We start from the raw sequence: 15,540 nt of genomic DNA, 5'->3' as shown, positions 1-15,540 counted from the left end.
TAGACGGAGGCCATTCGGCCCATCGAGTCTGCACCGCCGCCTAGAAAGAGCACCCCACCCCAGCCCTAGCCACAATCCTAGCCTCAGCCCCTGTCCCAGCCCCCACCTAATCTTTTTGGACACTAAGTTTTGCATGGCCAATCCACCTAACCTACACATCTTTGGACTGACTGAATGCAGGACGTCATCCCATTCTAGGTCTTTGAGGTGCCCCGTGAGGATGCAGACGCTGGCCCCATGCATCCATTCAACTGCCCTGTTACTGAATGAAAGGTTCAGTGGGGGAGGATTGGGGGGGGAAAGGTGCCACTGAGACTCTTGATGGTCCAGGTCCCTTGATCCTAGTGGAGTTGAAAGGAAACGCTGTGGGGGATTTGCTAGTGTGAGGGTAGAGGTGAAGCATAGAGGTGAGGGGAAGCAGTGGAGAAGTCAAGAGCTGAAGGGACGGGCTCAGTCAGGAATCCTCACCACTCACTTTAGTGCTCTTCACTTTCAGTGCACGATTCTGGAGAATCACGAAGCCTGTCGAGTTGGCCTTTCTTCTATTAGCAATTGAGGAGCAGCAGAGGCAGCAACATGCCGCTGCATGTGGCCAGGACAGGGCCCTGCAGTGGAGGGGGAGGCTGGGCTTTTAGCTCTTTTGGAAGTAGCACCACAGATGGTAGAGCCCTGTAGGAGACACTACCGGCAAAGGGTGGTCCGGCACCAGACATACCACCTCCCAATGTCCCAGGGAATAGTGGACCACCTTTGCCATGTCTTGCAAGAGCTGGCACCACATGGAATAGGAGGACTACCTGTGGCCCTTAAAGTTACCGCCACTCTGAACCTCTATGCGAGTGGCTTATTTCCGGGCAGCGATGGTGATCTGTGTAACATCTTCTAGTCAGCCGCACACAAACGCATTAGGAAGATAAGAGATGCCCTTTATGCGAGGGCCCACGGGTCTATAAAGGCCAGGACCAGGAGAGCCAGGCCGCCAGGGCAATAGGCTTCTCCCACTTGGCAGGCTTGCACCAGGTGCAGGGTGTGATAGACTGCACCACGTGACCCTCTAGTTTCCATGGCATCATGCACTCCTTCAATGTCCAACTTGTTTGTAACCACAAGATGCGCATAAATGCAGGTGTGTGCCCATTTCCAGGAAGCATCTATGACATTTACATCCGAGGGCACTCGCTTTTGCCAGACGTTTTTGAGGGAGAGCAGGATGGCTCCTCGGGGAAAAAGGGTACCCACTCAGGAGGTGGCTGATGACACCTGGGTGGAGGCCACAAACATCTGCGGAGACTCCCTACAACGGGTCTCATACATCAACGCACGTGCTGGTCTCTCCGCCCATAGGACTACTCACAAAGGGGATCCGGTTCCAGATCGGTTGGGGGGCTGCCCTCCAGTACAACCCCTAGAGGGTGTCCTGCATTATTGTGGTCAGCTCCACAACTTGATACTGCAGAGGGCAGACCAACTGGACCAGGAGGATATGGAGGAGGGTCACATACCCTCAGATGAGGAGGATGTCGAGGAAGGTGGTGACATGCTACCTGCGGAGGAGGAGGAGGAAGGACCTCTGGCCATGGGCAGGGCTCGCATGGACCAATGAGCTAGGGATGCCCTCATAGCCTCTCTGTTTGGGGATGACCAGGACTCAGGAGTGAGGATTTCTCCCACAGTGGAGAGTGTCATTTCATCATTGCAGTGATGCCAATGGTAGGTTTTCATGCTGGTGTCCAAATCCAGGGGCTAAAGCCATTGGCCGGCTCTGCAGGAGAATGATGATGACTTGCATTGAGGACTGAGTGATGCTCCTCTCATCCCCAGCGATATGACTCACTCCTGCCTGACAGAGAGCTGAACGGCGTCCCGTTATGGGGGGGGGCCTAGACCTTGAGGGTCTGAACCTACTTTCAGGCCGCATGTGTGTTGCAGTGCTGGGCTGGAGGTGTGTTGCTCACAGGGAGGGGTTGTTAGATGGGCTGGACGCCCCCAGGGTTCGTGGGTGGAGGGCCCCATACAGCGCAACTGCCAAACCTCTTCCCTTCACGTGCCTGGAGGCTCCTGTCGTGGGCTAGAGGGGTAGCTGGGGAGAGATCCAGAAGCCCCGCCATCCTCAGGCACTGACACTCGTGGAGTCCCACTAGGGCCTGCATCATGGAACTCATGCCCTGAGCCATGGTGGTCATGAGCTGAACCATGGAGTGCACATCCTGCGCCAAGGTCTCCACAGCGGATGCCACCTTCACTGTGTTGGCCTTGTTGCGTCCATCTCCTTGGACAGAAGGCAATGGGACTCCTCTCATTGGCCTTGTAGTCTGAGGAGGTATGCTGTCAATCCTTCCTAATTCTCACAACTCTGCCTTTGCACTTCCAGCAGCTCTGGGATGACTGGACTCAGGGACGTGTCATCGGCCAAGGGGCTCAGCAGTGTCCTGGGCTCCAACATCCCTCTGAATGCCAAATCCCTGGGATGTCCCTGCCTCCACCTGCCTTCAGCTGTGAGGTGATCACCAGCGATTGGCCCAATGCCTGCCTACTACTTAATCCCGCCGAGGTGTGAGTATCTGCACTGGTGGAGGGTGTGGCTGAGAGCTGTGATGCCTCTTCTATGGTGATGGTCCAAGAATCCACCTCTGAGCTGCTCAGCTCAATGGTATCCAGGCGGCATGAGGATGATCTGGGCTTTGCAAGGGAATGGAGATGGCATTAGTACATTCGGGGGGATAAATGATGTGGGATCTTTATTCATGTGAGGGTTGAGGATGTGTCCTTACGGTTCTCACTTTCCTCCATTTCACCATCGACACAACGTGGTTCTGCTCCTCCCTGGCTGGCTCAAGGGCTCTTTCCTCATGTAGTGTGAGGGTGAGGAGCTCTCACATGACTCCGGGTGGCTGTGCCCTCTCACGCCTGCTGTGCTCGAGTTTGTCCTGTGGAGAGTGTATTCAGGAGTCCTGCCAATTCGGATGGTTGAGCAGAGGCATGCTTGCTACTGGAGTGAGAGAGGGAATGTGAGGACCAGAGAAGTAACGAGGAAGTAACGGAGGAACCATGGGGATTGGGCGGTGGGGGGTGGGGGGGTGGGGGGAGGGTCGCATGAGAAGTGGGAGTGGTCACCTTGCTGAGGACACCTTCTGGAATGCGGACACAGAAGATCCCGCCCCTTCTGACTTCATCAAGCATTCTGACGAAGATTCCCACCGAGAATCTTGGAGCAGGTTTCCTGGCTGTCATCCTCTACAATGGATCTGGAACAAGAGCTGGGCAGTGCTGAGGGTGCGTTTAAATGGAATTCCCCAGTGGTTGCAATGATCAAGTTTCCCCGGGGCGAGCGAATCAGTGTGAGGCCCGCCAAGAGCGTGGGGTGATTCGGATGAAGAATAAAGCTTTTGCTTGAGAGGGTCAAAATTGCGTGTGATTTCCCGCCACACCGTCAGAGGGATTCGCACCGTTTTTCTCAATGGAACTGACAGTTTGCCATTTTATGGTAAGGTCCCGTCCAGAAGTTCAAATCCAACCATGGCTCAAGTCTAAGATTGTTAGATGTGGGGATAAGTGGGCAGCACGGTGGCACAGTGGTTAGCATTGTTGTCTCACGGCGCCAAGGCCCCAGGTTCGATCCCGTCTCTGGGTCACTGTCCGTGTGGAGTTTGCACATTCTCCCCATGTCTGCGTGGGTTTCGCCCCCACAACCCAAAGATGTGCAGGTTAGGTGGATTGGCCACGCTAAATTGCCCCTTAATTGGAAAAAATGAGTTGGATACTCTAAATTGTTTTTTTTTTTAAAAGATGTGGGAATAAGAGGGTGTTGAGGATCAGCTGTGATCAGTAACAGAGCAGGCTCCAGGGTGGCAGTACGAATTACCTCTGATCCTGTTTGTTAGACCTCTACTTCCGTGAGTGCTTAATATCCTGGAATTTTGCATTCATTCATTTTGGTCAGGAGTTTTATCAATAGTTACTGAACTTCCTGTGAAGAAATGGCCATTTTAGAAGGGTGTTTTGCAGTGCTAAAATAATAACCTCCATTATATAACCGGGAAATCCATCCCTAACTCATGAGGTTTATCATTTTTATTATTTTTTTTTAATGATAAAGAGGTTTAGAAAATCGGCAGAGTCAAATGTACCTAAATTCTTGTCTTCTCTACTGAACAGTGAATACCTGGTAATGGGATAATACATTCATTTATGATTAGAATAAAATCAGGAAAATTTGGATTTTCTTGGGCTGTATGTTTAATTGGGAGGGTAAATTCTGCAATTACGTGCCCCAAGGTTTTGCATTGTGAGAATTCTCAAAGATAGGGAGAGGTGGCTATTTGACCAGATTTTGTGGTAGAAACAGCAGTGAGGCTAACGCCAGTCACCTTTGTTGATGCTGGAATCAAACAGCAGCTTTGGACAATTACACTTGCCCAGTTTAAAGAGGAAATCCGGAGTTGTTGGCCAAGATGCAATGTTGCTCCAAATGCCTGCTAAAAAAAATACGGCATCTCACCATTTGGCTCACCATTCAAATACATTGAACAGCGTGAAGCTGCTGTACTTGCCTCGTCGATGAGGGTCAAACTTGCCAGACGATGCTGGGGATGGTCCCTTTGAACAGAGTGATAAATCACTGCCAATCACTTTGACACCAAAAAATAACCTTTATGACTTCGAAGGATCAAAGGCTGGATTCACCGTTGATTGACAGCAAAATAGCGATAAACGATTGGGCGGAGAATAGCCTCTGACTCCAGAATCGGGGTAGGCCCCGGTTTGACGCCAAATCGCGATCCTCCAGCACCCCGAAAATGGCGTAAATGCGTCGCTCACCATGCGCCGTTTAAGCACGATTGGCATATCATTAGCGGGCCTGACCTTCTATCTCCGGGGCCTCAGCGATTCACCACCGCCGATGGGCCAAGTTCCCGTGGGAGGCGGGGGTTTTACTCAACATGGCTGCCAGCCCTCACTGGTCGCAGGATGGGTGAGGGTTCAGCGCCAATTTTCCATCGTAAAACGCCACAGTTCCTCTGCTGGCGTCAACGCTTAGTCACAAAAACAGTGACTCCAGCCCCTGATTCCTTCAGATCGGAGATTTCTTTTTAAAAATTGCTTATTAAAGTGAAAATCTTTTTAAGCTTTTGCTTATTTCTCTCTTTCACTGTTGGCCCATACTTTCTTTTCCCTTCATTTTGTTTTCTGCATGTAATCTGACATTGAATTTGTTATCCTTGAGTGATGATGCTCTGCAGTTCAGACTCTGTTGCTCCTAATGCTTCCTCAGTTTGACCATTAAAGAGATACACAGTTATTTACCCTGTGCTTTTTAGGGGTCCCTGACCTAAAGGTTTGTTTTCTGCAGGGTAAAACCCCATTTAAATTCTTTGGGTTCGTGCAGGTACACCAAACTGCTCGGTGCAAAATCCGACCTCGTACATGATTTTCTCTGTTTCTTTGGAAGTAATATGCCAGTTGTTCAAATGAGCTTTTCCTGTTCCACATTTATTTCCTAGCATGTGTGGAAATCAAAGGCAATTTTTAAAACTAAAGAAATGCATGAAGATCATTTTAGTTTGTAAATAATTTTACTGAAAGTGTACATTTGATATTAGGACAAAACTTCCAAACACGTTTTTCCCAACAGCTGCTTTAAATGTAAAACTTCTTTTTAAATTAAAATCTGATTCAACGAATGCAGATTCTCAGCAGGTGCCTCAGGTTCTTTGTGCTTCTGGAGCCAAAATAGACCCAGAGTCTTCCCGCTCCTGGTTGCTGACCAGTGCCCCCTGCTGGAAGGGGTGGAGGTCAGGAAGATACAAATGACGCTCTGGAATGTTCCAGCACAAAACCACCATCGCCAAGTGCAGTCAATGGATGGAAACTGGGAATATATATATAGATCATAGGTACAACAAAAGACTTTGTAAGATGAGTGTACAGGTTTGGAGAAAATTATGAGTGAAGTAAATGTCTTTCTGACACCAAATAGATCTGTGGATCTGCACCTCCCAAAGTTTTTGTTGAAGTCTTCCTACCAGCTCAAACACCTACTGATGACAATGGGTATTGTGGACGCCTTCACTAATAAGGCAAACCTCTCCAAAATCACAAAGTCTGCACCACTACAAGTATCAAAGGTAAAACATACATTGTGAACTGAAATGCACGTAACGACCAATCTTTATTCAACTTGCAATAGATTGTGAAACCTGGACAAGTTATCTGAATGTTTCAAATCTTAAAATTTGAACAATCGTCAGAAGACAGAATTATTCCCTTAAATCTTTTTGTGATCTTTCTTTCCTGCGTTGTCATCTTCCCGGAGTTCCATCCCCAAGATATATTTGACTTGTGCACCCGAAAGGTGATTTCAATGGGCGTTGTCAGGTGTTCTGGTGACAATAGGTCACTGTTCTGTTTTTGGCTGTAAGCAGATTGTGTTCACCTGCACATTTCAACGTTCTACTGACCTAGGTGCCTGCTGTCCATGAACCGGAGGTGATCCATGGTCAGCAAATAACAAGTTCAACTGTGATAGTTGTTTCTACACCATAGAGTCATTGGGGGGGGGGGGGGGGGTATTTTCCACGCCCTCCCCCGTGCTCTGTTTCCCAGAGAAGGGAGGCAACCCTCCTTTGTCCGGTCTGTTCTGGTCCCACCGCTGCCAATGGGATTTCCCATTGAATCTTTGGCGGGTAGGATCAAGGAAAACCCCAAGGCCTTTTACACATATGTGAGAAATATGAACATGACTAGAGCGAGGGTAGGTCCGATCAAGGACAGTAGCGGGAGATTGTGTATTGAGTCTGAAGAGATAGGAGAGGTCTTGAACGAGTACTTTTCTTCAGTATTTACGAATGAGAGGGACCATATTGTTGGAGAGGACAGTGTGAAACAGACTGGTAAACTCGAGGAGATACTCATTAGGAAGGAAGATGTGTTGGGCATTTTGAAAAACTTGAGGATAGACAAGTCCCCCGGGCCTGACGGGATATATCCAAGGATTCTATGGGAAGCAAGAGATGAAATTGCAGAGCCATTGGCAATGATCTTTTCGTCCTCACTGTCAACAGGGGTGGTACCAGGGGATTGGAGAGTGGCGAATGTCGTGCCCCTGTTCAAAAAAGGGAATAGGGATAACCCTGGGAATTACAGGCCAGTTAGTGTTACTTCGGTGGTAGGCAAAGTAATGGAAAGGGTACTGAGGGATAGGATTTCTGAACATCTGGAAAGACACTGCTTGATTAGGGATAGTCAGCACGGATTTGTGAGGGGTAGGTCATGCCTCACAAGTCTTATTGAATTCTTTGAGGAGGTGACCAAGCATGTGGATGAAGGTAAAGCAGTGGATGTAGTGTACATGGATTTTAGTAAGGCATTTGATAAAGTTCCCCATGGTAGGCTTATGCAGAAAGTAAGGAGGCATGGGATAGTGGGAAATTTGGCCAGTCGGATAACAAACTGGCTAACCGATAGAAGTCAGAGAATGGTGGTGGATGGCAAATATTGAGCCTGGAGCCCAGTTACCAGTGGCGTACCGCAAGGATCAGTTCTGGGTCCTCTGCTGTTCGTGATTTTCATTAATGACTTGGATGAGGGAGTTGAAGGGTGGGTCAGTAAATTTGCAGACGATACGAAGATTGGTGGAGTTATGGATAGTGAGGAGGGCTGTTGTCGGCTGCAAAGAGATATAGATAGGATGCAGAGCTGGGCTGAGAAGTGGCAGATGGAGTTTAACCCTGAAAAGTGTGAGATTGCCCGTTTTGGAAGGACAAATATGAATGCGGAACACAAGGTTCACGGTAGGGTTCTTGGCAATGTGGAGGAGCAGAGTGATCCTGGGGTCTATGTTCATAGATCTTTGAAAGTTGCCACTCAAGTGGATAGAGCTGTGAAGAAGGCCTGTGGTGTGCTAGCGTTCATTAGCAGAGGGATTGAATTTAAGAGCCGTGAGGTGATGGTGCAGCTGTACAAAACCTTGGTACGGCCACATTTGGAGTACTGTGTACAGTTCTGGTCGCCTCATTTTAGGAAGGATGTGGAAGCTTTGGAAAAGGAGCAAAGGAGATTTACAAGGATGTTGCCTGGAATGGAGAGTAGGTCTGACGAGGAAAGGTTGAGGGTGCTAAGCATTTTCTCATTAGAATGGAGAAGGATGAGGGGAGACTTGATAGAGGTTTAGAAGATGATCAGGGGAATAGATAGAGTAGACAGTCAGAGACCTTTTTCCCTGGTAGAACAAACCATTACAAGGGGACCTAAATTTAAGGTGAATGGTGGAAGATGTCAGAGGTAGGTTCTTTACCCAGAGAGTAGTGGGGGCATGGAATGCACTGCCTGTGGAAGTAGTTGAGTCGGAAACATTAGGGACCTTCAAGCGGCTATTGGATAGGTACATGGATTACGGTAGAATGATGGGGTGTAGAATGATTAATTTGTTCTTAATCTAGGACAAAAGTTTGGCACAACATCGTGGGCCGAAGGGCCTGTTCTGTGCTGTATGTTCTATGATCTATGTTTTATGAATCAATGGCTCATGTTCACCATGGGCAGGACTGGAAGATCCCATTGGTGATAATGGCCGGATAATTCCCTGCATATATTCTTATAGCACAGAAGGAGGCCCTTCGGACAATCATTTTGTTTTTAATAAACAATTTTATTGAGGTATTTTTGGCATTGTAAAGAGTTACAGTGTACAGTAATGTGCAAATATCAACACAAAGCAGAAACATAGTGCAAAAGACCAATTCTCTCTCATAAACAGTACCCGCCTATTTATCCCTCCTATTCTACTCTAATCTAATTGCCACCACTGGACTCATCACCACCCTAGTTTTCAGTACCTGGGATATGACATCCGCAAATCCCTCCCAGTATCTCCTAGGTTTTGGGCATGCCCAGAACATGTGGACGTGATTCGCTGGCCCTCCCGTACACCTAGCGCATTTATCCTCCACCCAAAAAAATTTACTCAACCGGGCCACCGTCATGTGGGCCCGGTGGACGACCTTGAACTGAATCAGGCTGAGCCTAGCACATGTTGCAGTTGAATTTACCCCACTCAAGGCTTCCGCCCATACCCCGTCCTCCATCTCCTCGCCGAGCTCCTCCTCCCACTTGAGGTTCAATTCCTCTGTCTGCAACTTCTGCCCTTTCATAAGTTCACAGTAAATATCCGAGACTTTCCCCTCTCCTACCTCTTCCCTAGACATTACTCTGTCCTGGATCCCATCTGTCAGGAGGCATGGGAAGGGTGGGACCTGTCTACGTATGAAGTCACGCGCTTGCAAGTACCGAAAGTCATTCCCTCTGCTCAGACTCTGACTTTGGTCCGTGGGCTCTCAGTTCGGCACCAGTCCCTGATCCTTTGCGAACTCCATCGCCTCATCGGGGTCCATAAAGTAGTAATGCTGGCTCTGGTGCGCCGGGAAAAGCAGACCGAACTTCACGTGCTTTTTGAACAAAATCTCTTTAATTCTTTTAAAGGCTGCTCGCCGCCTGGCCACCTCCTGACTTAGGTCTTGGTAAATGCGCAGGATATTGTTGTTCCATGTACAGCTCTTCGTACTCTTTGCCCACTGAAGGACCCGCCCCTTGTCTGTGAACCTGTCGACCACCACTGGTCGGGGAAGGGGGGGTCGCGGCTGCCTCACCAGTAGCATTGTGCCAGCACGGTAGCATTGCGGATTGTTTCACAGCTCCAGGGTCCCAGGTTCAATTCTGGCTTGGGTCACTATCTGTGCGGAGTCTGCACATCCTCCCCGTGTGTGCGTGGGTTTCCTCCGGGTGCTCCGGGTTCCTCCCACAGTCCAAAGATGTGCATGTTAGGTGGATTGGCCATGATAAATTGCCCTTAGTGTCCAAAATTGCCCTTAGTGTTGGGTGGGGTTACTGGGTTATGGGGATAGGGTGGAGGTGTTGACCTTGGATAGGGTGCTCTTTCCAAGAGCCGGTGCAGACTCGATGGGCCGATTGGCCTCCTTCTGCACTGTACATTCTATGATAATCTATGATAATCTGTGTACCCGTCCAGCTCCAGCGGTCGCGGAAAGGAGTTAGCCCCCATCAGCTGCTGCAACAGGTCTGCCACAAACGTTGTGGCGTCCGCTCCTTCGGCCCCCTCTGGGAGGCCAATAATTCTCAAATTTTGTCTGCGGGCTCTCTTTTCCAGGTCTTCAATTCTGTCAAGCAGCCTTCTCTGTTGCCCCTTCAACCCATCTATCTCTATTGCAGCGATCGTTTGTGTGTCCGCCTGTTCCTCCACCGCTTGCTCCAGCTCCTTGACCTTTTTGTCCTGGGCCTCTAGCCTTTGGTTCACTTGCTCCACCGCTTTCTGCAGCGGTTCTAAGTTATCCCGCTTCATGTCTTCAAAACTTCCTTTTATGACCTGCAGCATATGGTCCAGCGCTGCTTGCATCGTCTGGTCCACGGTCCGGTCAGCCATCTTTGGTCCCGGGTCAGCTCCCACACCACTTTGTCTCTGCCCCTTCTTTTCCTGCTTTCGCTGCTTTCTGTCTTCTTTGTTTCCATACAGCTCCGCACACTTCAGTCAGCAACTATGTGGCCGTCTTTTCTAGCGCTCAAAAGTTCCGAAAAGTTGGGAAACCAGGTCCAAAAAGCCAGCCGGAGTGAGAGCCACCGAATGTGTGACTCACTCCCTCATTGCCGCCACCGGAAGTTCCATCATTTTTAAAAATAATAAATTTAGAGTACCCAATTCATTTTTTCCAATTAAGGGGCAATTTAGCGTGGCCAATCCACCTCACCTGCACATTTTTAGGATGTGGGGGTGAAACCCATGCAAACACGGGGAGAATGTGCAAACTGCGCACGGACAGTGACCCAGAGCCAGGATCAAACCTGGGACCTCGGCGCCATGAGGCAGCAGGGCTAACCCACTGTGCCACCGTGCTGCCCTGCCTTCGGTCCATCATGCCTGCACCAACCATCAAGCACCTATCTATTCTAATCCCATTTTCCAACACTTGTTTCGTGGCATTGTATGCTGTGGCATTTCAAGTGTTCATCTAAATGCTTCTTAAATGTTGTGAGGGTTCCCGCCTCTACCACCCTTTCAGGCAGTGAGTTCCCGATTCCCACCACCCCCTGGGTGAAAAGGTTCTTCCTCAAATCCCCTCTAAATATCCTGCCCCTTACGTTAAATCTACACCCCCTGGTTATTGATCACTCCACTAACAGGAAAGGCTTGTTCCTATCTACCCCATCTCTGTCCCTCATAATTTTATACACGTCAATCAGGCCCCCCCCCCCTGTCTTCTCCGCTCTAAGGAAAACAACCCCAGTCTATCCAGCCTCTCATCATAGCTGAAACGGTCCAGCCCAGGTAACATCCTGGTGAAACTCTTCTGCACCTTTTCCAGTGCAATCACATCCTTCCTGTAGAGTGGTGATGAGAATTGCACACAGTACTCTAGCTGTGGCCTAATGAGTATTTTACACAGCTCCATCATAACCTCCCTACTCTTGTATTCGATGCCTCGGCTAATAAAGGTATTCCATATGCCTTCTTAACCACCATACCTACCTGTCCTGCTGCCTTCCAGGATCAATGGGCATGCATCCCAATGTCCCTCTGGTCCTCTGTACTTCCGAGGTCCTGCCACTCATTGTGTATTCCCTTGCCTTGTTAACTCCTGGTTACTCAACTTACACTTAATTTACATTATTCTGGAATTCATAATCCAACAATAAATAGACATTAAATAGCCAAGTAAGAGTATTCATAATTAGTACAGCTGTTATAAGTGTTTAAGAAAAAGACCCACTGCTCCATCCATCCAATGTGGTTGACTCTTAACTGCCCTTTCAAGGGCAATTAGGGATGGGCAACAAATGAAGGCCCAGCCAGCGATGCCCATATCCCATGAACGAATAAAATAAAATTCAGGGCAGCACGGTGGTGCGGTGGAAAGCACTGCTGCCTCACGGTGCCGAGGTTCCAGGTTCGATCCCGGCTCTGGGTCACTGTCCGTGTGGAGTTTGTACATTCTCCCCGTGTTTGCGTGGGTTTCACCCCCACAATCCAAAGATGTGCAGGGTAGGTGGATTGGCCATGCTAAATTTCTCCTTAATTGGAAAAAAATGAATTGGGTACTCTAAATTTATAATAAAAAAATTTTTTAAATAAAATAAAATTCAGTTTGCGAATCTTTGGGTATCATAAGAGATACATGCTCTAGATCCCACAGAAAACCATTTGATCTCTCAAATAATATGTAAAAAAAGGTTCAAAAACCAGGCCCATTAGAGGAAAAGAATCTGGGAAATTGCTCTTCGATGTTGCATCCCTTCACCCCACCTAACCGTCCAATCCCCCAGCTCTTTGCTGATGTGCTGCATGACTCTCATACTCGAACTTCAGCAAGGCATAAATTATTCAAGGGCTGAAGCCCCTGAATAGAATAATTGGTAAGGTTTTGAATATGATTCCATTGGAAGGCTGCAGAATGGGCTACCTCAACTACGACGCTCATTATTGTATCTTAAACACGGTGATAATGTTGTTAAAGTAACACAGAGGAAATCTGACACCCAGCAATTTCAAGGACAGGATGAGATACATGAAGACAAAGTAGCACGGGTTTTAAAAACTTATACATTGTAGGAAATGCTGAAGGAGATAAGAAGTTTCACAGTTCTGGCGTTCTGGGATAAAATGCCTAGGAAATTTCATCAAAGCTGCTCCCCTTCTACTGCTGTAACTTCACAGACAGCTCAGACATATCCTGATTCAGCCAGTCCCACCGCAGGGCAGAAAGAGCTTCAAGGAAACCCATTCGCAGTGAGCCACTTTGCTTCCAGATTTGAGCTAAACACAACAACGACAGAACGGGCAAGGTGGAGTACAAAATGAAAGGTATATGTGGCTTAGAATAAAGGAAGGTTCAAACCAGTGCTCGTGCTATTAGCATCAATAAAGCACAAAGTAGAAATAATCACAAGGAAGAGAGAGGTTGATGGCTACAGCGAAAGTAAGATTACTGAATCTTGGGGAGACTTGGTGATCATAGAGTTGAGAGCTGGAACGTCCTCCCACACCCGGTCCGGCAAAGTAATATCAGTGGGACTGAGGCAGCTCCTTGAACTGGCTACCTGCCTCCAGTCAGTTGAGTTGCTGCCATTCCAGCCATTGGGAATATCCATGGGCAATGGGAACACATCAGGATTCTCTCCTGAAGCCATTTTAGCACCCTTCTCACCCAGTCCGTTTACAAAAGGCTGATAAAATTCCAACCGTTATTTGGGTTTAATCAGATTCCACGTTTCCTTGTTTTTACAGGTGGTCCACGAGGCAGTGCTGGATGTTGATGAGAAAGGAACAGAAGCTGCAGCAGTTACAGGCATTAGTTTAATGCCAATGTCAAGACCTTCTCAGCTTAAACTTAACAGGCCCTTCTTACTATTAATTGCTGAACACAACACCAAGAGTGTGTTGTTTGCAGGACGAGTGATGAACCCCACTGTTTAATACTGCTACATACTCCACACTTTCACAGAAAGGCAGTATTCAATAAATTAAAAGCAAAGAAATTACTTGTAACAGCTGTTAACATTCAAATAGCTCAAAGGGTCATGAAATAAAATTCTCTACAATCATAACCAAGTGTAGCAAATATAGATTATTGTTTATCATGCTTTGTGTAAAGCCTTGTATTAAGTTGTTTAATGTAATTTACATTAAAGAGACAATGCATCTGAACTTTTACAGTGTCATAGAATCTCTACAGTGCAGGAGGGGGCCATTCGACCCATCAAGCCTACACTGACCCGGGCAGCACGGTGGCACAGTGGTTAGCACAGTTGCCTCACGGCACCGAGGTCCCAGGTTCGATCCCGACTCTGGGTCACTGTCCGTGTGGAGTTTCCACATTCTCCCCGTGTGTTTGCGTGGGTTTCACCCCCCACAACCCAAAAATGTGCAGGGTAGGTGGATTGGCCACGCTAAATTGCCCCTTAATTGGAAAAAGATGAATTGGTACTCTAAATCTATTTTTTTTAAAGTCTATACCAAGCCTCATTTGCCACTCTTCTGTTCAAAACTGCTCATGAAGTGGTGTCTGGTAAATTTAGTTTCTTTTATTTGATGGTTGGGACGGATCAATAGACCTGATTATCATTTTCTGGATGGTGTTTTTTTCTGTTTGACAATGTTAATTTTATTTTACACCATCAACCCCTTTTATGAGGCTCCGCTGGCAGAGTAAAGTGGGTTGGAGGTGAAAAATTAGGTCCATGACCACACCGGCATCAAAGTGCCCAACTTCCATCTGGAATATTTCAGGGCAAACATTAGGCTTTGGTGTGCCGGCTGCAGCAGTCACTTCCACTGATGGCACCAAATGGACTAAGGTTGTCCATTGCCTCTGCTACCCTATTGTGATCAATCACTCTATTCTTCAGTCCCCATTCCAATTTTACCCTCAATGACCAGCTTTAACATCTGCGGTTCCAGCACATGTGATTCACCGGAGGTGTAACGGCAACGGCCCCAAGATTACCTTGACAGCTTCTCCCTACCTTGAAATCTTCACCACCAAGAAGGTCAAAATAAGCATTATCATGGGAACACCATCGTCATTGGAATAACATCATCAACAAGTTGCCCCTCCAGACACATGTCCTCCTCACCTGAATACCTATCACCATTATTTAATCATCATATCCTGGATTAATGCACCCGGGATCAACAGAGAATCGCAGAATTATACAGCACGGAAGGAGGCCATTTGGTTCATTGCGCCTATACCAGCTCTTTGAAAGGACCAATCAATTATTCTCACTCGCCAGTCTTTTCTACAAAGGGCTATGGAATTTACCCCTTCAAATGTTTACCTAAATTCCTTTTAAAAATTATTATTGAATCTTCTTCTCCCACACTTTCAGGTGGCGGAACAACAACTTATATCTATTAAGTGTTTAACATAATAAAACATTCCAAGGAGCTTCACGTGAACATCAGTTACACAAAACATGATATGTCATAAAGCCACACATCAGATCACACACCAAAAGCTTGATCAAAGAGGTAGGGTTTACGAAGTGTCTTAATGGAGGAAAGCAAGCTAGTGAGACAGAGAGGTGAAGGGAGGAAACTGCAGAGGCAAAAGAAGGTCTGGCCACCAATAGTGGAGCAAATACATTCTGGGATGCACAAGGGGCCAGAATTAGACGAGTGCAGGTACTTCAGAGGATTGTGGAGCAGAAGAAGATAACATAGATAGGGAGGGGCCAGACCATAGAGGGGCTTGAAAATCAGGGGTGAGATTTCAAAATTAAGGTGTTGCTTGACTAGCAGCCAATGTGGTTCAGGATAGGGGTGATAGCAGAACAGGATTTCTTTCCAATTGAGATACAGGTAGTCGAACTTTGAGATGACCTCAGATTTACAGAGCATAGAATGTGGGAGGTCAGCCAACTGTCTGGGGGCCTCTGATCCCCTGGGAGACCCATCCAGTACCATTCCATCTTGGGGATCATCCCAAAACAGCAGTCACCGAAAGTCTCCAAAGCAAAGGGTTTAGATCTGAG

The 15,540-nt window shown here is 47.7% G+C and overlaps 1 protein-coding gene across 2 annotated transcripts in view; it reads left to right on the top strand.

Annotated features, from left to right (window-relative positions):
- The window catches only part of LOC140404352 (alpha-1-antitrypsin-like), a 33,774-nt gene extending 20,063 nt beyond the window's left edge, over positions 1 to 13,711 (top strand). For both annotated transcript variants that reach the window (XM_072492771.1, XM_072492780.1), the window contains exons 4-5: positions 5,978 to 6,125; positions 13,292 to 13,711. In XM_072492771.1, coding sequence (XP_072348872.1) covers positions 5,978 to 6,125; positions 13,292 to 13,480 — 337 coding nt within the window. In that variant the 3' untranslated portion in view covers positions 13,481 to 13,711. The remainder of the gene's footprint in view (positions 1 to 5,977; positions 6,126 to 13,291) is intronic.
- The last annotated feature ends 1,829 nt before the right edge of the window (positions 13,712 to 15,540 follow it).

This window comes from Scyliorhinus torazame, chromosome 2, assembly GCF_047496885.1.
Source record: "Scyliorhinus torazame isolate Kashiwa2021f chromosome 2, sScyTor2.1, whole genome shotgun sequence".
NCBI lineage: Eukaryota > Metazoa > Chordata > Chondrichthyes > Carcharhiniformes > Scyliorhinidae > Scyliorhinus > Scyliorhinus torazame.
The sequence above is the reverse complement of the archived record's forward strand: the minus strand, read 5'-3'. Positions and strand labels throughout refer to the sequence as shown.